We start from the raw sequence: 24,748 nt of genomic DNA, 5'->3' as shown, positions 1-24,748 counted from the left end.
CCCTCACATAGACACACATCATTTCCATACACAGACATCAACGCGTCAAAGCGCACGGGTTGGACCTGTCATATAATGGCTGTTCCACCCACCTAAGCGCCAGCCCCGGGCCTCAGACCTTTAGATCGGAACAAAAACACGAAGGACGCGGCGGAGTGACTGACCACATTTTCCGCTCCGACTGAGAGAATGCGTTATTTTGCCTTCGTGTGCTGTTGACATCCCTGGCCAGCCCAGCGTGTTTTATGCTAACAGGGGGGTCGACCAGAGACTGTTCTGGCATTTCTGGTGAAGGGAAGGAGACGGAGCATCAGCGCGCGGAGGAAAACAAGCCAAAATCCGCAGCACTGCTGAGGAAGAGGAGCAGCCGGAGGCCCGTTAACGGTGTTTGGAGGTGCGTATGTTTTCTGCTCGTCTCTGTAGACCGGCCCTCAATGCTTTACAGCCTGGGGGGAGCTGCGCGCGCCTCACCTTCTACGACAGGTAGAACGATGCGTATATAATGATGCATAAGGGCGACAGAAAATAAGCAGAGCGTGCGCGTGTTTTTTATTTTTTACTGTAGCAATTGTTCATTGATTTTTTCTCACACGGGCCTCCAGAGCCTGCCGTTATTTTAGACAATCCTCCTCGGTGACTTAGCCAACTGCTACGTGTGGACGGTGCGTCTGACGTTCAGGCGAACGAATAGATTTTTTTTGAATAACAGTCAGTGCAGATGAGATTTTGGGGGAAGGGGGGTAGTGCGGGGGGCGGTGGGATGGGAGGGGGGGGCTCTGAACGAGGAGGGATCTGAGGCTTCTGCCCGCAGTGTCAGCTACAGCTCTGTGTGCATGTCAGACTCCTCCGATCTGATCAGCACTGTTGTTATCTCGTTTTAATTTGTTTTGTTTGTTTGCTTGTTTTACTGACTAACAGCAGGGCAGCTTCTCCTGTCGCTGTTCTCATTGGTGCTGTTGTCCTGGACAGATTTTCTCCCGGTGGTCCACACAGGCCAACACTAACACGAGTCCTGAGAGGAGGTGGCGTCATTAAGCCATCAGAGAGCGTGTAGGCGCGTTCGGCTGTTTTTATTTCCATCCGTTTTCCGTCACGCCTCGATTGGCCGGCGCTTCTGGTTCGTTCGAGCGGCCCTCGTTAACTCGTTAAGTGTCCTCCTCAGTCCCGAGACTGGACACTTTAAAGACACACTATTGTTTGTTATTCTCTTCTTTGCACTACTAACATATTACGTGAATAATTATTTTTGTTTACCGGGAAACATATACGATGTCCGATATGCTGGACATTGGGACTTTAAATTAACATCTTTATTCTATGTTTGCTGTATGTACATTTGCGTGTGCAACAATAATAATAATAATATTATCAATAATAATAACAATAATAATAATAATAATAATAATAATAATAATAATGATGATGATGATGATAACAATAATAAACTTTATTTTAAATAAAGTGTTATATATATATTATATAATTTTATATTTAAGCTTTTTAACACAAAGCATATACACTGGTTTATATGTAATGTTATACATATTACACATATTTCATTTTATATGCTAGACCAGTGTCATATGCAGAAACAACATTTCTGTGTTTCAGAAATAACTTTTTTAAAATCCCATTAACCTAACTCCAATGTCCAGTATACCAGACAGAAAAATCCACTAAAATCACTAAAAATCAATATTTATCCCCACATTTTTAGGAGGAGAGGATAAATACTGTCATAATTGCCACAGTGTATCACCTCTCCTGGCATCCTTTTCAACACTTCTTTACTGCACTATTGTCATTTATTAATGTACACCACAACAGTTATTAACAGTCCCTCTTTTTCTTCTTAATTGTCATCATATTTATCATTATCGGAGCATTGTACTGAAATACTTATAACAACCTGCAGATCAGACTAAGAATTTTGTTGACACAATATAATAGGGAACAAAATCAAATCACTAGAGCAAATATGTGTGACATTCTTGTCTGCATTATTTATTCATCTTTTGATTTTTTAATGTTGACATATAATATTGATATCCCATGCTTTGTTTGTGTTATTGTAGATGTACTTTGTTTGCCTAGTTTTACACTTGAATTGTTGTATTAGGCTATTGTATTGAACATATGTGGGTGTTACTGCTTAGTAATACATCACAGCCTGTGAACTGGGGTAATCTAGAAGTTGTCAGAGTTTACCACTTGTATTTATGACTTTGTCAGCCCTTTGAGTGCAACATCCTTTTGTTCAACTCAGAAATGAAAAGGTTTCAAGTTCTGTTGTCCTTCTGTTCATACTGTTAGTCTGTTTATGATGCAGCACCACAACACCTTTTGAAGCTGGAAGATGTAGTCAAGGACATTAGATGAAAAACATCATTTTTATCTAGGTCAGTGAAAAAAGCATCTATCAACCTGGTAAATCTGTACAAATGGTAATTAACTGTAATAGTATTAAACTATTAATAACTGCTTTTGCCAGAGGATTGGCTAAGATACACCTTACTCATCAAAGTAGAGCAACTCACCCAGAGGAATAGTTCTTTAAAGCTGCACTAAGATTTTTTGTTGTTAAAACTAAAAGAAGTAGCATACGTCAGGAGATAAAAACACTCTATAATATGGTATCTGTTCATTGCTGCAAGTCACCCTGTAAGGCCTGAAATAATCATTTAAAAGTCAAAGGCATTAGATTGGATTTTGCAGAACTTTTTCAGTCCACATTGTATGTTTTTACATATTATCGTCACACACAAATGCTCAAAAAGAAGGTCTGCCTCAGTGTAATATCATAATTCACTTACATCCTCGGAAGACACGTCCTTCACCAAATTGCAATCATCAGATTCATTAGCTTGTGGCGGTCCGAAGCACAATCGATGTTACAAAATGTTTTTCCGCACGTTGCTTGCAATTACAAATTTCCACCAGAGAGGTCTCCATATTCCCAAAACTTACATAGCGCAACTTTAATATAATATGCAATCAATCCACATTTAACTAATACATTATCATTCTAAAATACCATAAAATAGGCCAGCTGAATGATCTACAATCATTCAGTCACTGAACAACCTCCATGTGTTTTGTTTACTTTCCACATGAACCGCATGAATGTGACCATGTTAAGAAATTCCAGCAAAAAGAAATTCACCACCTGATTTGCACTTGAGAACAGTATAAGCGTGAACTACTAGCCAATCCCCAGTGTTGAATTCACAACTATTCTATTGACTGAACATGTACAGTGTTCATGTAAGTGTAGTTGTAGACAAATGAACACTGCAAGAGAGAATTTATCATGGCACACAGTGGATACTCCAGTGTAGGCATGACGGAGTCTGTTTTCATCCAACCCAGCACACTCTCCCAGGCTGGGTGGTGTAATTCATGTGTGTGTGGCTCCAGTCCTGAAGGGCCACAGCCCTGCAGAGTTTAGCACACTATTTCATTTAGCACATTGAATTCAACTCTCATTAGGCCTCCAGGAGGTCAACTGGGTGTGTTAGAAGCACTCATCTGTGCAGAGGCCCTCCGAGGCCTAAGTTTGACACCACTGATGTAATATAACACACTGAAGATCCTGTGAGGATGAGATGTTGGAAGTTAGCCCACTCCATGAGATCATGGCAGCTTTGTTTGTGGTAAAAGATGCTGTCGCATATTTAATTTACCAAACTACAAATGTAACAGAGAAGAATTTTAGGTGATTTCATCAACTAATAACTGTATTGGTAGCTCTTCCATAAATCCCAAAGTGTATACTTAGTAAGATCTTATCACTTATTTATATAGTACTGAGGCAATAAAATACAGATCAAATGAAATAACAGCAAAATTACAAACTGATGATTAATTCAACATGAAGGAAAGTCTTTTTGTAAAAAAGGTTTTTAACCTTTTTTCTAATTTCAACGGTTTCTATGCCTTTCTATTCTCTCTCTTCTCTTTTCTCAGACTGCTTTCTCTCACACTTCACCATGGTGTCTACAGTTCTTGCTGTGACGCTATGTGTCACACTTCTGCAGATGACTACAGGTAAGAATATTTATAGCCTAAATGTGTTTGTTTGGGTGTGCACTTATCTAGATTTTAATTTGTGCTAAAATGCATTCAATGGCAACTGTATTGCACCTCTTCATCATCAACAATGATGCAGCAGACCATGGATGACATATAAGGTTTCCCATATAACATGATGAACTGCTTGCCGTTTTAGGTGCAGCATTTGTGACTCCTGATCCTGAAGGTCCTCCCACCATGACATCTGACCCACGCCCGCTGGGTGAGTTGATCCATGCCGCATTGATGAGTAAGGAGTATCTTGGCCAATCGTCTAGCAACATAGGTGAGCTCATTAAAGCACATGAGAACTGTCCACATTGCTCATTTCCCAAAGCAGAGTTTCCTAGTATTGGAGTAAAAATCAGTTTTAAACTGTTTGTTGGACATCGTTTGATGCTGTTGGCGTTTGGTCTCATTTTGATGATACCAGTAACTCCTGGATGGTTGATTTTTCAAAGGCTTGGGCAAAGAAATTACAAAATAAATCGATTAACCCCTTAAAATCTCAGGCTTATTACATGTTAAGGCTTATGATTCAGTAACTACGTGAACTACAATGCAAACTAGCTGAATTATTCTTCGGTTATAGAAGTGTGTAGAAAACCTTTGGACCTGCTGGTGGGCTGTGCCCATTTAAAGAATTAAACTGAATATAACACAAAGAATAATTAAAAACAGGGCCTCAAAGTACTGTAAGTATTTCTCTCACGTCTGTGAAACATTTGCACATTTACAATACAAGACACAAAGGCAAGATTCATAAAACACAGCGCCAGATTTACTGTGGCAGTAAGATCAATAGCATGGCGGTAAAACAGTCTTTTCTTCCTGTGTCAAATTCCATGTATGACAAATCCCCCTCCTGTGTGTGAAAAGTGGGTTTGGACATGTTAAGACTGTAAATTGAATTCCTAATATCAAGAAAAATGGGCAGTAAAAGCTATAACAGATGCCAAAGTAATTAGAATATCAGAATGTTGATTTAATTTTACATTTTCATAAAAAACATCAAATGGTATTATTATAAAAATTATTTGTTAGTGACAGTTGTTACTGTGATTATAATGAATTTGAAAAGGCTTGAACTATTTACTATTTTACTATTGAACTATTTACTATTTTACTACTGAACTATGTACTATTATGATTATTGATTAAGTTAATTGAGAAATTGAATCTTACATACTTTCTTGATATCAAAAGCATTTTTACCAAACAATTTTCTATAACTTGTCATAAATTTTCCCTTAAAATCCGTAGCTGAGAATTTGGTCTTCTTAGTTTCTTTGGTTTACTTTCGTTTGACAGCCAACCAGGGCTTCAGTTGGTGGGTCTTTAATATGTATGACCTCATTTACTTGTCAATTCTGACTGGTGCTTGTGTAGACACCAGTGAAAATACAGCAGCGTTAAAAGACAGCATAATCACTGCCACAGAAACTTTATGAATAGCTTGTATTTACCATTATATGTATTTGGGTGATGGTGTGCTGTTACACCAAGTTTTATGAATCTGGCCCAGTATTGCTCATCTGACTTAGTTTGATTTAATATGATGATTAGTAAGAACTCTTTTAGATATTCAGAAATGCATGAACAGAATAGTCTGCCTGTCGAGGCCAAGGGAATGACTAATCTTGTTAGTTTTAGTAAGAAAATAAATACCTCAATTTTTTAAATCTTTTTAAATATTTTGATGTGTGCCTAATGCATGCAAACTGCCTGTTCCTAACCTCTTAAATGGCCAGGACCCATCAGCAGGTCCGTAGTAAACTATGGACCTGCTGATGGGTCCTGGCCATTTAAGGGGTTAGGAACAGGCAGGAAGAATAACGCAGCCTGTTGTCCATGATGTTACTAAATAATAAGCCTTAGTATATAATAAGCACATGATTTTTGGGGTTGATATAATATAGGCCATCTTTTCTGTTATATATCAAGGACCATGATGGAAAGTCTAGGACCTTGTTGTGTTCTCCTTGACAAACAAGCTGAGATGGAATTCTTGCTTTTTATTGCCAAATAAACTTAAGTAAAGTTTAGTGATGATTGTCCATTCTGATTTTAGAGCAGTTAATCTTTACATTGGATGGTATTAAATATTTTGCATTATTTTGCTGCTGTAAGTAATGCGTGGACACACGCATGGTGACTACATGCAGTATGTTTTATGTCTTTCCGATTTGTATGATGTTGCTTCAGTACTGCAAATTATTTAATAAGAAAGTCATTTTAAAGTAGCCTTAATTTTTAACAGTCACATTCAGAAGTTTGGGCACCCTGGTCAAATGACATGTTTTGTTGATTTTCTGAGTGAAAATAAGTTAACACATCCTCCACAGAGAACACACTCTTGCACATTTTAATCCATAATTACTATTTATTTTCTTAGTTTAATATATTCAGGAAAAATATTACATAAATGTGTCTTGTGCAAAAGGTCTGTCACATTTTATATTTATTAATTTGTTTTATCAATATGTTAAACTCAGCAAATACATATAACTGGACACTACAATTTGCAGAAAAAATGCCATTTTACCTGTAGATTCCCTGTAGAGGGTGGGTTACCATATTTTCACTTGCAAAATCAACAACTATGTAATTTGACCAGGGGCTTTGCATACAGCTGTTCCCAAATCTCACATCATTATTCAACCAAAAAACTTAAACACACTTTCTTATGTGGTTTCTGACACTGTACGACATACTGTCTATTAAAGTAGACAAAAGTATATCACATAGCTAAAAAAACAGAAGTTGCATTCAAAGCTTTAATTTTGTCCATTTAATAGAAAACAGTACATTCACTGTCAGAAAGCACATAAACAAAAGCTGATTTGAGATTACTTAACAACTCAACACAGTTTGATAAAAGTGTGTGATGATTTATGCAGTTTGGCCTAAACATGGGCTATAAACATCCATTGCATGTTAGCTCTGGTTTAGAGTCAGGTTTATTGTTATGATTAAGGTTAAGTTATGGGTAGTGATCAGGTCCAGGCTTTTTCAGTTAGGATCAGAATTTAGTGGAGGTTATCTTGGGGTTCAGAATTTCAGAATAACTCACTGTAGTTTACATTGCCTCACAGGCACAACCACCAACCCGACCCAGGCTGTCCCATCTGTTGAACCTGCCTCCACAGTGATGTCACCAGGTGTTCTTACCACTGCTGTGACCTCATCTGCTGCCCCCCAAGCTGGCCAATCAGGAGGGCGGGGTGCTGTGACATCACCACCAGCTGAAGAGGAGACCACAACAACGCTGATCACCACGACAACAATAACAACAGTTCACACACCAGGTATTCTAAAGGGAGAATCTTTGAAACAGTGATACATTATTAATTATTAGTAAATGTTGGTAAATGATATTTAGTAATAATGATATTGTCCAGCATCAATATGTAGGGTAATAAAAAAGAAGATATTTTCTTGCCATGAAACTTTGCATTGATACCTGTTCTATGACAGAAGAAAATTGTACAGTGTGCTTATAAACTAATCTGATTAGTGTGATGCAGTACTGGATGAAAGTCAGGTCTTAAAAGCTCTGTGTTTTGGAACAAACACTGAGACTTGGCAGCAGGAAGCAGGAAGACCAAGCACAGTTGCATTTCATAATCTTCTTTTAATAACCGTATTGCATCGCCTCGTGTTCAAACCTACTAAAGCTTAGCATATTGACTCATCACAGTGGTTCAGTGAAAAGCAGCAGAGAAAAAGCAAAATAAGTGTAGATCATCAGTGCTGAGAAAGACAGTCTGATATGAAATTCATTTAAAAGCAGCACTGAACCCTTGAGGATGCCCCTGAACGCTGCAGTCTTGGCAGCAGCAAAGCCTCATAAAACAACTTCAAAGCTTTTAGAAGCACATAAAGCTTCATATGTTCAAGTTTGTCAAATGTAAAATACAAAAATGTCAAATATTGCTGCCTCGATATCTGTCTAACTTTCTATTTGTCTCTCTGTCTATCTCTCTGTCTCTCTTTTCAGTGCAGTGTAATGCTAGTCTGTCAGGGATGGAGGGTATAGTGGAGTCTCCAGACCCTCTGTCCTCATCGACCCCTTTTTCTCCCCTGGAATGCACCTATAGCATCACTGTGTATCCGGGCTATGGAGTGGAAATACAGGTAAAACTGAAAAAAAAAATCAAATTGACCAAATTTCCCCCCTTTCCTCAAATGTAGTTAACCAGGCAAAATCTGTTTGATACTCCTTTTTTTTATTTTACACAGGAGTTACACAGCTACTGTAGCCAACAGGGCTGGGATGTAACAGAATACAAGTATAAGTAAGGGAATACGTATTGAGAATACAGAAATTAAGTTTCTGTATTCAGTCAAAGTTACATTTTTAGGCAGTATTCAGAATACAGTTTTTAAATACTCACTAATTAAAAAGATATATATATATATATATATATATATATGTATATATATAGATTTCTTTTATATATATATATATATATATATATATATATATACCACCTTTCAAAGAAACACCATGACTGCTTGTTAAGTAACTATTTTAAAATCAGCACACAGCATGCAAAACTTATTCTAAAGAAAAACTCTTTTAAGAAATAACTGAACTGAGCAGCAAGTGATAAGCTTACCTTTGGTATTGTGCTGGACTCGTATGTGCATGTGAAAAACACATGGCTACTTATTTTATAGTCAAATTTGCAAGATAAGATGTTATTGGGATATGGCAAATTACTGGCTTAGGTCATGAAAGGCCAATGGGATTTTGAGAGTAGCAGTGGACTGAAGCAGGCGATAATTGTCAAAATAACGTTGAGAGGTTTGTAGTCATTTGTTTGTATCAGAAGAATTACATGAACAAAACTGCCAAAATGTAACAGCGAGGAACAAAAATTATAGCAGTTTTATGTATTGTAGTGGAATACATGTGTATTCAGTATTCAGGCATCACTACTTTTTCCAAGTATTTTACCCAAACCCTGGTAGCTGACAAGTAATAAAGGCTTATATGCCAGCAATTATCATTGTGCAAACAAGAGTCCTTTTTAAGTCCTTTTTAACCGAATGTTTTAAAACAGAGCAATAAAATAAAATCTTTTTTTCTGAGAGTGCATAGGTGGCCTGAGTAAAGTGCTGTTTGATGGGGAAACCTTTAATAAGATTCTGGCAAATGTCATGTGCACTGTTGTCATGGTAACATGCTCACTCTCAGGTGAAGAAAATGAACTTGTCCAAGGAGGAGTCCCTCACCATCCTGGGACTCGGGGAGCCAGGGCCGGAACTACTAGCCAATGAGACTATGATGAGCGAGGGTCAGGTGATTCGCAGCTCAACCAATCAGGTGCAAATTCACTATCGGAGCCTGAAGCAGACCAATCATGGTGTTTTCAGCCTTCACTACCAAGGTGCCTCCTTTTATTAGTTGCCTATTTTTAGTAAATATAATAAATTCTTCACCTGAGGTCATAAGAAATGACCTGTTCTGTGTTTGCTTGTTTTTCTTGCTGTCCACAGCTTTCCTCCTCTCCTGCTCATTCCCTCTTTCTCCTGAGGGAGGAGGAGTGACCGTGACTGACATTCACCCCGGCGGTCAGGCTCACTTTCACTGTGATCCTGGTTTCCAGGTCAGAGGTCACGAGGTGGCCACCTGCCTGAACTCCACCCGACCCCGCTGGAGCACGACTGAGCCTCAGTGTGTGGGTGAGGAGCCTTTACTCCATTTTGGATGTTTGGACTGTGATTCTTTTCTGGCATTTTTACTACATTTTATCCTTCACTCTTTTTCCTTGGAGTTTGATTCTTTTTTGGTCCTTTTGGTTTCAGATTATTTCACTTACACATAGAGGCATGACAGAATGCTTTATTTGCAAACAATCTTGTACAAAAGTTTAAATGATCCCAGTCAAATTACATGCTTTGTTGTTTTTCTATGTGAAAATAAATTCACACATCCTCTACAGAGAACAGACTTAAATATATTATTGTTCTGTGTTTTTTGTGCACAATTTCTATTTATTTGCTGAGGTTAACATACTGGAAAAAAATTAAACAGAAAATATAAAATGTGCCATAACTTTTAGATATTCCACATTTTATTCATTTTTTATTCAAATATATTAAATTCAGCAAATAAACAGTAATTATGCAATAAAATGTGTAGCAGTGTGTTCTCTGTAGGAGTTTGCACGCTCTCTATACATGCATGTTCAGAGTTCTTTAAGTACTGACAATCCCCACAATATACTTAGAGAAGCATGCATGTTAACAGGCGGGGTGGTCTCTGCACCAAGCAAATGTAGCCAGCCACTTTGAGCCCACATGAGCAAAGTTATGACAAGTAAAATGAAGAAGAAATATTTAATATTCTGTGCCATTTCTAGGTCATTATTCTAATTGAAGCAAATCTGTGAAATTGACAATGTTGAGGTCTTTGTACAAAAAGGTCAAATTTTCCTGTTCCTTCCATTGAAACACATGTTCCGACGACTCTCAGGTGGATGTAATCTACTCATTAGAGGCTTTTGCACGAACTCATGAGCTGCGTCCAAAACCACATACTACACTAACGGACTTCTGTTGGTGGTGTATTATTTTGACATACTGTTTAGTATGATAGTGTGCGTTTTTGGACACAGCCATGGTGTCCGTGCCAGCCACATATCAATGATTTAGCTTTTCACTCAAATTGTCATGCTGATAATATCATTTGTAATGAAAAACGTTGTTTTAAATTAGAAAGAAATGTAAAATAGAAGCATTTTCAGAAGTGATCTCAGACCTTTGGACCCCATTGTATATATATTATAGAAATAGTTAATATTTCTGATTATAGCCATTCTTTTCAGTCATTTCAGTGCAACCAAGTTACTAATTATTTCTCTCAAACTGTAATGGGAGCACATTACTTATTATTTCCTGGAAAAAGTAACTCAGTACTTTACTTCTACATCACATTCTACCAAATTATCTTGCTACATTGGCAGATAATTTTGCTTGTTTCAAGCCTGTTTCTGAAAACAAGCAAAATTTTATGCTAATAATAGAGTGAGATGATTGTATTTAATAAAATTCAATTATTAAACAATGTCTAAAGAACATATAATTTTCTTACAACGATTTCAAGATTAAAAAAATATTAAATATATTGACTAGATTTATGTTGGGTTCACTTGCCAAGATATAATTTTTGATATTATTTTTGCAGTAGATGGTTACGCTACTCAGGAGCCCAGAATCTCAATTCATTTAAAAATGTGCATCCAGGGGGCCCCATTCCTTTCTTGTGCTTAGAGCCCCAAAATCATTAAATCCACCCCTGACAATGCGAACAAATCACAGCAGTCCAGAAATAAATATCTCTCCATTTTTTCCAATTTTTATTTTTTTACATTGTTTGAACACAGCAACTGTCATTTACATTGTGTAAAAGTTTCATGATGAATGGACCAATAGAAATGCTCCAAAATTATTTTTTACTAAAAGTTGCATTAAGAGCTAATAATGTTTTACCTTATTTCATAAAGTTACATTTTTTGAGAGACAAGTTTTTTTTGCGCAGTGAGAAAATAAACAGATGTCTAAAAGCACAGATCTGATAACTTGTAGTTTGTCAGTAGGTCAGACTATTTCAATGTAATGTGATAAAGTATGTGCAGTTACATTTGTATGTGTGTTGTTTTAAGCTGTGTCCTGTGGAGGATGGATCAGAAACGCTACTGTGGGCCGCATCCTCTCTCCTACCGTCCCCTCCACCAGTAACCTCAGCAGTGGCAGCAACTTGAGCTGCCATTGGCTGCTGGAGGCCAAAGAGGGCCACAGGCTCCACCTCCACTTTGAGAGAGTGGCTCTGGATGAAGATGATGACAAGTAAGTTACGCATATTTGCTGTGATAACAAAGTCTCACATCTCCAAAACCTTCTAGGAGAAGGAAAATAATTAATCAATTTTAACATGTGTTAAACAGGCCATATTCTACTTTTATCTTGTATTTATTTTTAAGAGAACTTATGGTGGTTTTTCGGTACTAAAACAGTCAGAATTCAGTTTTACTTGACCTTTTCCAACCTCTCTTTAGTCTTTAAAATTAAACAAGCTCGTTTGTTACTGTGCCTTCAAGACTGATATATGTAAATGCAATATTTTAGTCTCTGCTGTGATGATGCAGTTGATTAGGGGGTTTGTTGCTGTCGGAAACACATGAGGGTGCTTTAGGGCCTAAAATGCATTTTTTGCATGTGTCCTGAAAGTGTTTTTGTTGTTATTTGTGTTTAAAGTGTAATTACATTCACCAAGCACTTTATTAGGTACACCTACTTGTATCTACACTTACTGTCCATATCAGCTCTACTTACCTACAGGTGCACTTTGTAGTTTGACAATTCCAGAAACTGTAACTATGCTCAGGATACCTCTGAAAAAATTTTCAATATGCCTTAATATGTTTGTAAATCTGAAAACTTGCCCAGTTTCCCAAGAGATTGGTGGAAAGATTGAATTCTTACTCATTTCTCAAACCGAAAACACTAAAGATATGTGTAAGATCTCAATCAAGGTGAGGGAGAGTACATTACCAAACTGGAAAAGAGCTTTTCTATTAAAAAAATTGGTAAACCAACATTTTTGTTGCCATTGAGGCTAGCATCAGTACCTCTATGGCAAATGAGTTAGTACCCAGCCAACGCTGGAGAAGCCAGCCATCATGGGACCCCCCAAATACTAAGGAGTATTTTGCACACTGGTCCTAACCAATGAAGAACAGGGTGAAAGTGTGCTAACAAAGTTTGCAGAGAAACAGATGGACTACACTCTGTAATTGTAGAACTACAAAGTGCACCTATATGATAAGGAGAGCTGACAAAATGGATAAAGAGTATAGATACAAATAGGTGTTCCTAACAAAATGCTCAGTGAGTGTATCTATAACTTGTTTCCCTGTTCATCAATATTTAGTACTTTTTCTACTAACATTTCACAAAATACATTTTTATACTGAACTCTTCTGCCTGTCTGTTGATCTCTCTCTCTATCTCTCTCTCTCTCGCCCTCTCTCTCTCTCTCACCCTCTCTCTCTCTCTCTCTCTCTCTCTCGCCCTCTCTCTCTCTCTCTCTAAGACTGATTGTCCGTGGTGGGAATAACTCCAACTCTCCTCTCCTTTTCGACTCGGATCTGGATGACGTACCAGAGCGCGGGATCGTGAGTGATGGATCATCTCTCTATCTGGAGCTAACGGCAGACTCTTCCTCTATCCCTCTGCTGCTGGCACTCCGTTATGAGGGTGAGAAAGAGAGACAGGGTTTACTCACCTCTCTTTTGATTATGTCTTAGCACCTGAGGGTGTATTGGACTCTCTTTACCTTTCATTTCAAATAGTAATACCATAGTATAATAATTAAATTGTCATTGAGTCCAGTGGCGGCATGCTTTATACCTCTCCAGCTGACGCTTGTCATTGCACATAGTCATCTTAGGCTTGTGTGCAGCTGCTCAGCCATGGAAAGCTATTTCATCAGACTCCCTTTGCACAGCACTCAGCAGCCTGTGATGCATGGGCTACTGCTTTGTGGCTGAGCTGTTTTTGCTTGTAGATGCTTCTGTTGTACAATAATAGCACTTATAACTGACGGGCAGATCTAGCAGGGCAGAAATTTGTGGCAAAGCTGACACATTTAGTGTCACTAAGCTCTTTCCTTTGTCTATGGAGATTGCATTGCTATGTGCAAAATTTTATATAATCATTTGCAATGGGTATGGCTTAAACACTTGCACTTAATAGTCAGGAAGGGTGTCCACATACTTTTGGCCATATAGTGTTCCATAGTGTAGCCTGTACTTTTGTCCAGGGACAAAGGAGAGAATTTTAACTTGGGGTTCTGAAGTTTTAAGCAGCATATAACATGATGTACACAGTAATGTTGCACTAAATACTATGCCAGTTTTTTTTTTTTGTCTGGATCATTTATATCCAACAGAATGTATCTTAAGAAAAGCATAGTAGCAGTGAATAGATGATACTTAATAGTGCAGTTGTTGTAATGCAGAGTGAAATGACAGCGTAGCCGTAAACAAGTCATTAATGTAGCAACCGCTATTGCAAATTCTTCTCTCTCTGTTCAGCTTTCGATGGAGAGCACTGTTATGAGCCCTACGTTCCTCATGGAAATTTCAGCAGCACTGACATGACCTTCCCTCTCGGCACAACCGTAACCTTCTCCTGCTCTCCTGGCTTTGTCATGGAGCAGGGGTCAGGAGTCATGGAGTGTGTTGACCCCAGCGACCCCCACTGGAACGAGAGTGAGCCTGTGTGCAGAGGTACAGCCTTTAGTTTCCACATTAAAAAACTGCTCTTTATTTGCATTTTTCATAAGGCCTGTGAAGTTAACAGGGACTCCCACCTCTTTCACTCCTCCCTCATTCCATTTTCAGCTCTATGTGGAGGAGAGTTGACCGACGCGGCTGGGACAGTGCTGTCTCCTGATTGGCCACAGAGCTACTCTAAGGGTCAGGACTGTGTGTGGCAGATCCACGTCACCGAAGACAAGCGCATTGAGCTGGACGTGCAGATGTGAGTGTGTATATACAATATGTGAGTCTGTGGCTTAAATACCAGCAGTGAAGGCAGGTTAATCACACTGGGGCTTGTGATGTGGGAGGCATCCATAGTGACCGAGCCCCCTGACATCTTTATTGCATCCCTTATATCGATACTAACATAACTGTACACATATAACTCATGACCACTCATGATAACTTATTAATACATTAATACATCAGCGATTAGCCTACATTAGTGTGCCAACATCCAGACATAGCAGTAGTGAATAAACAAACAACCTACATTGTCATTCTTTATAGAACAATTATTATTTCATATTTTCATGGTAGTTTTCATATAAGGGAGAGGATCAGAATTATAGTGAGTATATTGCAGAAATGTCACCCGCTGTACACAGTGCATAAACCACACAAAAACCACACGAAACCACAAGTGCTATTTTTTTTGTCTTTTATTTTTTCACCAAATTACTTCCCTTTTGACCTATGTTTGTTATGTACCTATTTCATATTTTTCATTTCCCTCAGTTCCTCCTAAATTGCTATTACTCTTCCGTAAACTGCTTTGAGTCCAGTTATTTAGATTATTTTGTCATTTATTTAAATATTTACCAATTTATTTCAAGCTGAAAATGCATGCATATTACAATTTTAATATATTAACATATGTAAAATATATTACTTGTTCATACGTGAGCATACTTTTTCTATTTGCAATGACAAACCAGGTTTGAGTAAAACCTGGTTTTATTAAATATTTGTCACTCGCACTAAAAATCTACAATAAATAAATAAAACTCATTTATCCACTAAAACATCTGCACAGACCTTAAGAAATGCCTGGAAAAACTGATGTGTTCATAGTTTTTGTTTGTTTGTTTGTTTTATTTGATTCATTTTTGCTTATTCTCACAAATATTAGCATGTATGATATTATTAAGATTAATCTTTACTGAACCTTTCTGTGTCCTTTTTTCTTCCAAAGCCTCAACATCCGTCATAATGACATCCTGACCATATTTGATGGGCATGATCTCATGTCGCATGTGATTGGCCAATATGTGGGGTCACGGGAGAGGTTCCGGGTTGTTTCCGGTGGCTCAGAGGTCACTATACAGTTTCAGAGTGATCCTGACGATTCCAGCTTCGCCCTCAGCCAAGGCTTTCTGATTCACTATCGAGGTAAAACTTGTTAAAAAGAGACACTACTTTTTCCACTCTGATACAGATATACACAATACACTACACAATAGTGAAACCTTAAGTACCTGATATTTTTCCTTCAAACCTGCTAGGACTTAAAATGAGTTTTTAGAAACATATAATACATAAAGCTCATAAAGCACTGTGCTCACAAACTTTTCCCCACAGTAAAATACAAAGCTAACTTATACAACTTATGCCAAATTTTTTACCTAGTTAAACTCATTTTTTACCTAGTTAAACAAAAAATCACTTACATTGTGAAAGTGTGCAAAATGAAATTAATCAAAGTAAAGAAGTTTAAATGGTAGTATAACACTTAACTAGCTACTTTCTAATGTTAACGTTGTGTTATCACCTGACCTACTTTACTCACATATGTTATGATATTTCAGGCTCAATTTGTTACAGAATTAGATCAGATCTGTTCTTTTTTCCTCAATATCTGATTCATTATTTTCTACTTGTATCAGGTTATTAGATCAGTGCCATCTGTTCTATTATTATACTTATGCGATATTTTTGCACATTTTCCTTTCATTTTGCTTGATTATGACATAATTCCACTTATCTTCTCCAGAGGTGGAGCCTAATGACACATGTCCAACCCTCCCACCAATTGAATTTGGCTGGAGTAGCTCCTCTCACCCGTCTCTTGTGAGGGGCAGTGTGCTGACCTATCAGTGTCAACCGGGCTATGACATTGTGGGCTCTGACATCATCACTTGCCAATGGGATCTTTCCTGGAGCAACGGGCCGCCTACCTGCGTGAAAAGTGAGCAGAATTACTGAGAACTTTTTTTCAGTTTTGTGTTGTTGATTAATGAGTGTTAAGGGTTGGTGTTGAGGGTGTATCCTGCCTTTCGCTCAATGACAGCTGGGATAGGCTCCAGCTCCCTACCGCGACCCAAAAGGATAAGCTGTTTAGATGATATGTGTGTGTGTGTGTGTGTGATTAATGATGTGCAGCTTAAATACTGATATAGAAAGAAATCTTTGGATTCAATTGTCAACAAACTGGCTTCCAAAAAAAAATAAATAATAATAATAATAATAAAAATATTTTAAATGTATATATTGTCTTACTCATACTCACAATGCTTTACTACAGAGTAGACATTATCAACAGTGGCAAATTATAGCTATCAAAATGTATTAAAAATTAATGCTAAATTCTGCTAGCCTCCTAAGGTGTTTCTAATAGCATGCACTAAACATCCTTACATTAACTTTTTTTAGCCATAGATCAAACACAAACTTTTGATACTTGTAAAAAAGACATTCTACATATTTTATTAGAGGTTTATAACAGACATTAACATATAATTTAGCATGTATGTTGCAGTTTTACTCTCTTTTAGTACAGAGCCCTAGCATAGAGTGACCAAAATAGATTGCATGAATGTATTTCTCAATTCCTGGTAATCATTAGGTCTTTTATGAAAGCCTAGGAGGCCCTGAGGGGTCCCCTCTGAGTATCAACATTACACAAACGTCACAAGTGTCCTGGCTGTCTCTATTTTCAATCTCCTTCTGGGGGCAAATAGGAAAAAATTAAAACAGAGACACAAAATCTGTTGTAACATTAGTAATTTGCTACGCAGGCCCCCTAATGGTGCACACACTGGCGTCTACACTTTGAGAGAATTTTTTTTTATAACCTAACTTACATCCTATTAAATAACTTAACTCTCATTCCTAGGAGTGAGAAAGAGAGTTAAAGTATCGAGGAGAAAAGCAAAGATTTAAAACTTCGAAAGAGCAGGATTAAAGAGTCTTTCACCCTATAGGGGACATAATCCTATTTGCCCCCAGAAGGAGATAGCTTGAAAATAGAGACAGCCAGGGAGACCTGTGACGGTGGACAGATAAACAGGTAGACAAAATACTGCAGGTAAGAACTGAAGTCGTAGTCACCTTTTAGCTTTTAACAAGTCAGTTTTGCAAGCTGAGATGAACTTCTGAGATTGTGGCTATACAGTTTGACTTTGTTTTTTCCTTCCTGGTTTTGACCCTCCTGCAGTCCAGCAGTGTCCTGACCCAGGGGAGGTGGTGAACGGGGCACGCTCAGTCCACCCAGAGTTGGGCTTTGCTGTAGGGACGGTGGTGCGCTTCACCTGTAACCAAGGCTACCAGCTGGAGGGTCCAAGCCAAATCTCATGCCATGGCAGAGACACCGGGATGCCCAAGTGGAGTGACCGCAGCCCTAAATGTGTCTGTGAGTGGATGCTGTCAAAAATACTGATTACATATAGGTAGTTACAAATACATAATACATACAGGCCATATTAATATAACATGTAGGTACTTAAATATACAATACTGTGCAGAAGTCAGAGACCACCATTTAGTTCATTTACAGTCAAAAGAACTAAAAAATAAGTTTTCAGGACTTATTTCTGAGGAGATGTAAGATAATCCACTTACACAAGGAAAGGGAAAGTCACATGAAAATAAATGAAAAAACAGGAGTTTCAAGCACCAAACAACCATGCAAGACCTGGAAGACCATCAAAACAGTCAGATAAACAATAACTAAAGCTTTTGCTTTGATAGAGAGGAGAAAATCAAGCTCTACTCTTCCTACAGATCTAGAAAAAATCCACAAGTGTTTCTGTCCATCCTCCCTTGGTTAGAGGACAACTTAACACTATGAGTCCAAAAGGATGTGTAGCTGTGAAGAAGCTGTTACTGAGAAAAGGAAACAGACAAAAAAAGAAGAAAATTTGCTAATTAAAAAAAGAAGCTGGTGTCATCAGAACAATGGAGTGACCATCCCAGAGTCCAGACTTCAGCATCAATTAATATGTTTAGGATTATGTGTATAGCGAGAAGTAGAAAATGCAACCAACTTCTAAGACTGAACTTATATGGAGAAACCTACATAGAGTAAAATATTCCTGCCGATTTCTAAAACTGGTAGAAAGTCTCCCGAGAAGATTAGAAACTGTAATCAAGAGTGGACACAAGAAATACTGAAAAAATATATTTAGTTGTTGAGGCTCTGTAAGTTTCTGTTAGATGTGTCTTTCCTCTGTTTTTCTCCTTCTTTTCTTTCCTTTTTTTCATCTCCCCTTGACATTATCTCTCTTCCTCTCTCTCATATACAGTGAAGTATGATCCATGCCCTAATCCTGGTGTGCCAGACAACGGTTACCAGACTCTGTATAAACACAGTTACCAAGCAGGGGAGACTCTGCGCTTTTTCTGTTATGAAGGCTATGAGCTGATTGGAGAGGTCGTCATTAACTGTGTCCCAGGACACCCATCTCAGTGGAACAGCCCACCACCTTTCTGCAAAGGTATGAGCCTAGGTTTAAAAATAGGTTTATTTTGACTAAAGCACTATTGCATGTTCTGTTTTTATATTGTCTGCAGTGGAGTGGCCCACACACATAAATAGAAGTTGCATTCTGTTGAAATACACTGTTATATGCTCATTTTACATTCTCTACAGTGGCCTATGAGGAGCTACTGGAAGACCACAAACTAGAAGGTAACATCAGCACAAGTACCACCATATTCACTACTCATAATAATACATCATGATTGTAACAAAACCCAGTCAAATCTGTTTCTATCAGTCCATTCATTAATAATGTTGAAAGAGCAGCTGTCGTTTTCAATTGATTTAAAAAATAAAATAAAAGTGAAAAACAGAAAAATAGATTTATGATGTTTTAAATGACAGTGACAGTGTATTGCTCAGCTGATGTTAATGTGTTCATGGGTGTTATTGTTTTTTCCTCTTCAGTCTCCCAGTCATTAGAGGCCTCCCATCAGATGTTGAGTGAGAACATTGCATTGGCCATCATCTTGCCAATTATTCTGGTCATCCTTTTGATTGGGGGAATCTACATGTACTACACTAAGTAAGTAGGGAGCAGGGTTCTACATTACCTATTGTCTGGCACTCCTGACCTCAACATTTCACATTTTAGCTGCTAAAATATAGAGCATGTGGCCCAAGTGTCCTCTTTCCTTGAGATTTATTTTGTTTGTTTTTTTTAACAGCAAGCAGCGAAACCATTAATCACAAAACCACTACTATACACCTTCTCACATGAGATCTTGTGAGGTTTGGTCAGGCACAAAATTAAACGCATCAGATCAAATTATGGTGTAATTTGGCAACTTTATCAATAGCCAGCTGTAACCAACCATAAACAACATGATGGCAACGTTCTCATTAATGTAAAGTTTTTTATGAATATTTCCATTTTTTCAAAACATTAAAGTGTCTATAGTCGAATCCAACAATTTTGGCACCCCAGTCAAATTCTTTTATTGATTTTTTTAAGTGAAAGTAAGTTAACACTTCCTTTACAGAAAACACACTTCAATATGACTTTTTGCAAGCTTTAGTACGAAAACATAAAATGTGGTCTGCACAAAAGTTTAATTTTATATTTAATTTTTTCCCAATATGTTAAACTCAGCAAGTAAACAACAAATGTGCATTAAAATGCTAAGAAGTGTGTTCTCTTTAGATGATGTGTTAACTTACTTTAACTTACAATATCAACAAAACATGTGGTTCGACCAGGGTTCTAAAACTTTTGCATACAAACACCAAACTTTGGCCACAATTTGAAAGGGCTTGGTGCAGTTTTTTATCTCTCTACTCCTGCTTGGAACAAAGCTGTTTTTGAAGTTTTAAACAGATAGAGATCTGTGATTCTCAGCATAACTTATTTTGTCTCATCTTTTGCTCTCTCTCTCTCTCTCTCTCTCTCAGCGTGTGTAGGTTGCAGTGGAAGCCATTGTTTTGGAAGTCTCTCTCACACACACACTCCTACAGTCCTATCACAGTGGAGTCTGATTTTAACAACCCTCTGTATGAAGCAGGGGTAAGACACTGTTTATATATATGTAGTTAATATAGCCTAATATAACAATCATCTGTTCATTCAAAACACGGTGTATTGTACTGTTGTGTAATTGCAGCATAAAATACTCTCACCATCCACTACAAACACCTACCTTGCACTTCCACTCGCCAGCCACTTCATGGCAATATAGATCCCCTAAATAGGTGCCTGGTTGCAGACTGTAGCCCATCTGTTGTCATGCACAATTTGTCAGCATCCCTCTACTCCATTCGTCATTGGTTAGTTTATGACCACAGGACTGTTGTTGATTATATATTATTTATATGGTATGTTAACGGCTGTGGCTCTGACACAGTGGAGTTCCCTAGTTTTTGCAGACATCAGTGTCACTGCAGGGCTCACAGCAGCGGTCCACAATCCAAAAATATCTAGAGAAGAGCAGCTCTGTGAACAGAAACTAATCACCAATGAAGGACTAAAAAATATACCCAACTAATAACTATAAGCTAGCATGGTGGATTTACAGTGTAGCTCTAAAAATATGGAGATTGTATATTGAATTTTGCATACAGGATATTTCAGAAAACATGGAAAACTATATTGCGATGAAGATAAAACTTTTAACTACATGAAAATTACAACAAAGCTTATGGAAAAGAATGAGAAATACTGCTGCTAGTCAGCTAATGTCATATGACAGCAGAAATGCTCTTAAACTGCTTTATAGTCCAAAGAGCAAATACTTTTGCTAACCTAATGAAATGTAAACCTTGAGTGAGCAAGACCTTCTCTGATAAACCTCACTGGAATTTATGATCACAGCTCTTCTACTTCATTGAGACATCAGAACAATGAACTTTGTTATTTGCACTCACTAACCAGTAAAGCCCTAAAGATATGTTGTTCACCATTAGCATCCAGGAGAGTCCTGAGTCTAAGCTGTTTGGAGCAAATCAGTGACGTTTTCATAAATCATCTACAATACATAACGTCATGTGTACGCTTTTTTCGCAAAGATCACAGTGTCATTTAATCTATTTTATAGGATTGGCAACCTTATAAGAACATCCCACCCAGACCAGCAAGCTGTGTCAGTAGTAGGCTACAATTTGAGTAGCTGGGATGTTTATATAAACATGCTGAAAAAGTGTATAGTAGTAGCATTAATTTCATGTCAAATAACTTGTTTTGTTCACTGTATAAGTTAAAATAATAATAACACATCCTCCACACGTAACAAACCTAAATAAGTAATTTTCACAGTTTTTATTTGCTTTTCTGTTTTTAACATACTGGAAAAAAAAAATATATAAAAAAATATAAATGTGCCATAATGTCTGCACACTTTTTATGTTTCTTTTTTTTCCCCCCATATGCTATTTTCAGCAAATAAACAGAAATTGTGCTTTCTGTGTGTGTACTTCAACAAAACGTAATTTGGCCTGGAGTGCTCAAACTTTTGCATACGACTGTATATAGCAATGTTAACATTTCAACTATTTAACAACCTCATAATTCAGAGGAGCCTGTGACCTATGGGACAAAACATTTATGACAGGATGAGATAGGGGCGATTCCCCCCAGATAAAAATAGCTCAGAACCGGCGTCCTTATTTGGACATATGGGCTACAATGACGCATTATTAAATGACGCACAACCTCAGAGGTCGGGTGCTGATCTAAGGTCAGTTTTTGCCTTCCTGGGAAATCTGAACCATTGGCTTTCTATCATAGATGATTGTATTGTCTCATCATGGTGTTTTTTTTTCACTACAGGACACAAGGGAGTATGAAGTGTCCATCTGAAGCTGTGGTCATGTGATGAGTTCAAAATCGAGGATGGAAAGAAAGAAGAAAAATGAAGGGATGGTATTAATTCTCTCTCCACAAGACACTTTCATTCCTCTAACACGTACAGCTTTTGGTTTCTTTTTCACTCTATTTTCAGTCTCTTTCTTGCTCTTTGCTGACGCAATTAACAGTGTGTGTGTGAGTGTATGTGTGTGTTTGTGTGTGTGTGTGTGTGTGTGTGTTTGTGAAGAGAAAAGAGAGAATTGGAGAGCAAGTGTCATCCATGAGCTTATGGTTTCTCACCACAGATATGCTTTCTAACATTTGGTTTGGTGCCTTAGGGACTTAAAAGAAGACTAACGGAGAGACATGGAGAGACAAAATGGAAAAGGAAAACGATTTGAGAGCGAGAGAGTAAATTAGAGAGAAGGACGGAAAAGAGAGAGAGAAATAGAGAGAGGAGAGAAAGAGAGAGAATGTCAATTTTTGACCATGTAGGGATGGGATTTTACAAAAGACAGGAGCACACACAGACACGTACACAAACACACATAAGAACATATGAACACACACACATACACACACACACACACACACACATACACAAATCTTCTACTTATCTTTGTCTGTACACACGCAATTACACACAGAATATATTGAATGTAAATATTTTGATTGAATATTAAGGCTTATGTATAAAAATCTGATCCAGTGCCAAAATATAACATCCCATAATGTGACGTCACTTCATGTTTCACGGGTTTCATGGTCTTTCTTACATTGACGATGTAATAAATACCGATAATGCCAGCGTTTCATAATGTTCCTTGCTGTTTCTTAAGAATCTCTTTCTGCTTAATGTTGAATGACTATGGATTTAAAAAAGGGGTGGAATGTCTTCACGCTTAGGGCACGCAATGATTGTATATTTTACCGCTTCAGCTTAGGATTCATGAACAATTATACTTACTGTCATTGTTTATCAGAGTTGATGTTGTTGCATATGCACTATGTTGACAAAAAATATATATATATGTACTGTGAAGAAAAAAAATAATTCAGCTGCTTGCTGTGATGCAGTATCAAGACTGAGATGCTTTTTATAATGTTATTTTTCAATTGAATCATGGTTCGTTGTTAATATTATGCAGTGAGTTTTGTCTCTTCGACTGTGCCATATCCGGAGTCTAGCCGTGGAGGACTCTGTTGCATTAAAGTATTACTCAATTGTTCATATTGTTTATTAATCAGCATAATATACTGTCATGAAGGCATTATTTATTTGCTAAGATTTAAGAATAAATAAAAGTCTCTGTTGGATGGTGAAGTCTGGCTTTATTTCTTATGTGATCATGTGCAAACTGTTGTCTGTGTGATGCCCTGTAACATGGCCCTTTAGTTCCAGTACTGCAGAGCTGGTGTCCAGCACTGTTTGGTGATTTTCCTGCACGAACACAGCTACAGGGCTGGGCAGAATACCTTGAAAAAGTAGTGATGGCTGAATACTGATGGCACCGTCCTAAGTGTATTCAGTCATTATTAGCAATAGTAATTCTTCACTTGTACCTTGCTACATAACACTGACATAACCATGCCATAAACAAGTCACACGAGATGCTGTCACAAGTTGTCATGACAGTAAAATGGTAAATTGACACTGTTATATTACTGTATCATGATACTATACATGACATCTCCCTTGATAATGTCAAGGGACATTGTAGCAAGGTTCAAGTATATAGAATACACTTACAATAAATTTACAATGCATTTTAATGAGACACATGGAAAAACTGTTATTATTGTTTATTGCTGTTCTTGCATCTAAATGCATCCTTGCATTTACTTCCCAATATGTTCCAACACACACACACACACACACATATATATATATATATATATATATATATATATATATATATATATTTACATATATAGTTGTATCTACACTCATTGCTCATTGTCCATTTTATCAGCTCCACTTACCATATAGGAGCACCTTGTAGCTTTATAGTTCTACAGTTACAGACTGTAGTCCACTTGTTTCTCTGCATACTTTGTTAGCTCCATTTCACCCAGTTCTTCAATGGTCAGGACCCCCACAGGACCATCACAGAGCAGGTATTATTTAGGTGGTGGATTGTTCTCAGCACTGCAGTGACACTGATGTAGTGGTGGTGTGTTAGTGTGTGTTGCACAAGTGGATCAGACACAGCAGTGCTGCTAGAGTTTTTAGACACTGTGTCCACTCACTGTCTACTCTATTAGACACTCATACCTTGTTGTTCCACCATGTAGATGTAAAGT

General features: G+C 37.6%; 1 protein-coding gene across 3 annotated transcripts; it reads left to right on the top strand.

Moving 5' to 3' along the window:
* The first annotated feature begins 14 nt into the window (after window positions 1-14).
* sez6l2 (seizure related 6 homolog (mouse)-like 2) lies at window positions 15-23,761 on the top strand. Of its 3 annotated transcripts, XM_036589851.1 has the most exons (20): window positions 15-394; window positions 3,967-4,047; window positions 4,229-4,357; window positions 7,167-7,379; window positions 8,072-8,087; window positions 8,127-8,208; window positions 9,275-9,467; window positions 9,577-9,762; window positions 11,745-11,928; window positions 13,175-13,338; window positions 14,178-14,372; window positions 14,487-14,625; window positions 15,601-15,797; window positions 16,399-16,593; window positions 17,842-18,036; window positions 18,929-19,120; window positions 19,276-19,314; window positions 19,573-19,690; window positions 20,557-20,668; window positions 22,427-23,761. In XM_036589851.1, exons 2-20 carry the CDS (start codon window positions 3,990-3,992, stop codon window positions 22,454-22,456), a joined length of 2,637 nt encoding a protein of 878 aa, XP_036445744.1. In that variant the 5' UTR covers window positions 15-394; window positions 3,967-3,989; the 3' UTR covers window positions 22,457-23,761. The 3 variants fall into 3 exon arrangements, with proteins under 3 accessions (XP_036445744.1, XP_036445745.1, XP_036445743.1); XM_036589852.1 differs by having other exon boundaries at window positions 4,229-4,294; window positions 8,072-8,208; XM_036589850.1 differs by having other exon boundaries at window positions 8,072-8,208.
* Window positions 23,762-24,748: the final 987 nt, after the last annotated feature.

Source organism: Colossoma macropomum, unplaced genomic scaffold, assembly GCF_904425465.1.
Source record: "Colossoma macropomum unplaced genomic scaffold, Colossoma_macropomum, whole genome shotgun sequence".
Taxonomy (NCBI): domain Eukaryota; kingdom Metazoa; phylum Chordata; class Actinopteri; order Characiformes; family Serrasalmidae; genus Colossoma; species Colossoma macropomum.
The sequence above is the reverse complement of the archived record's forward strand: the minus strand, read 5'-3'. Positions and strand labels throughout refer to the sequence as shown.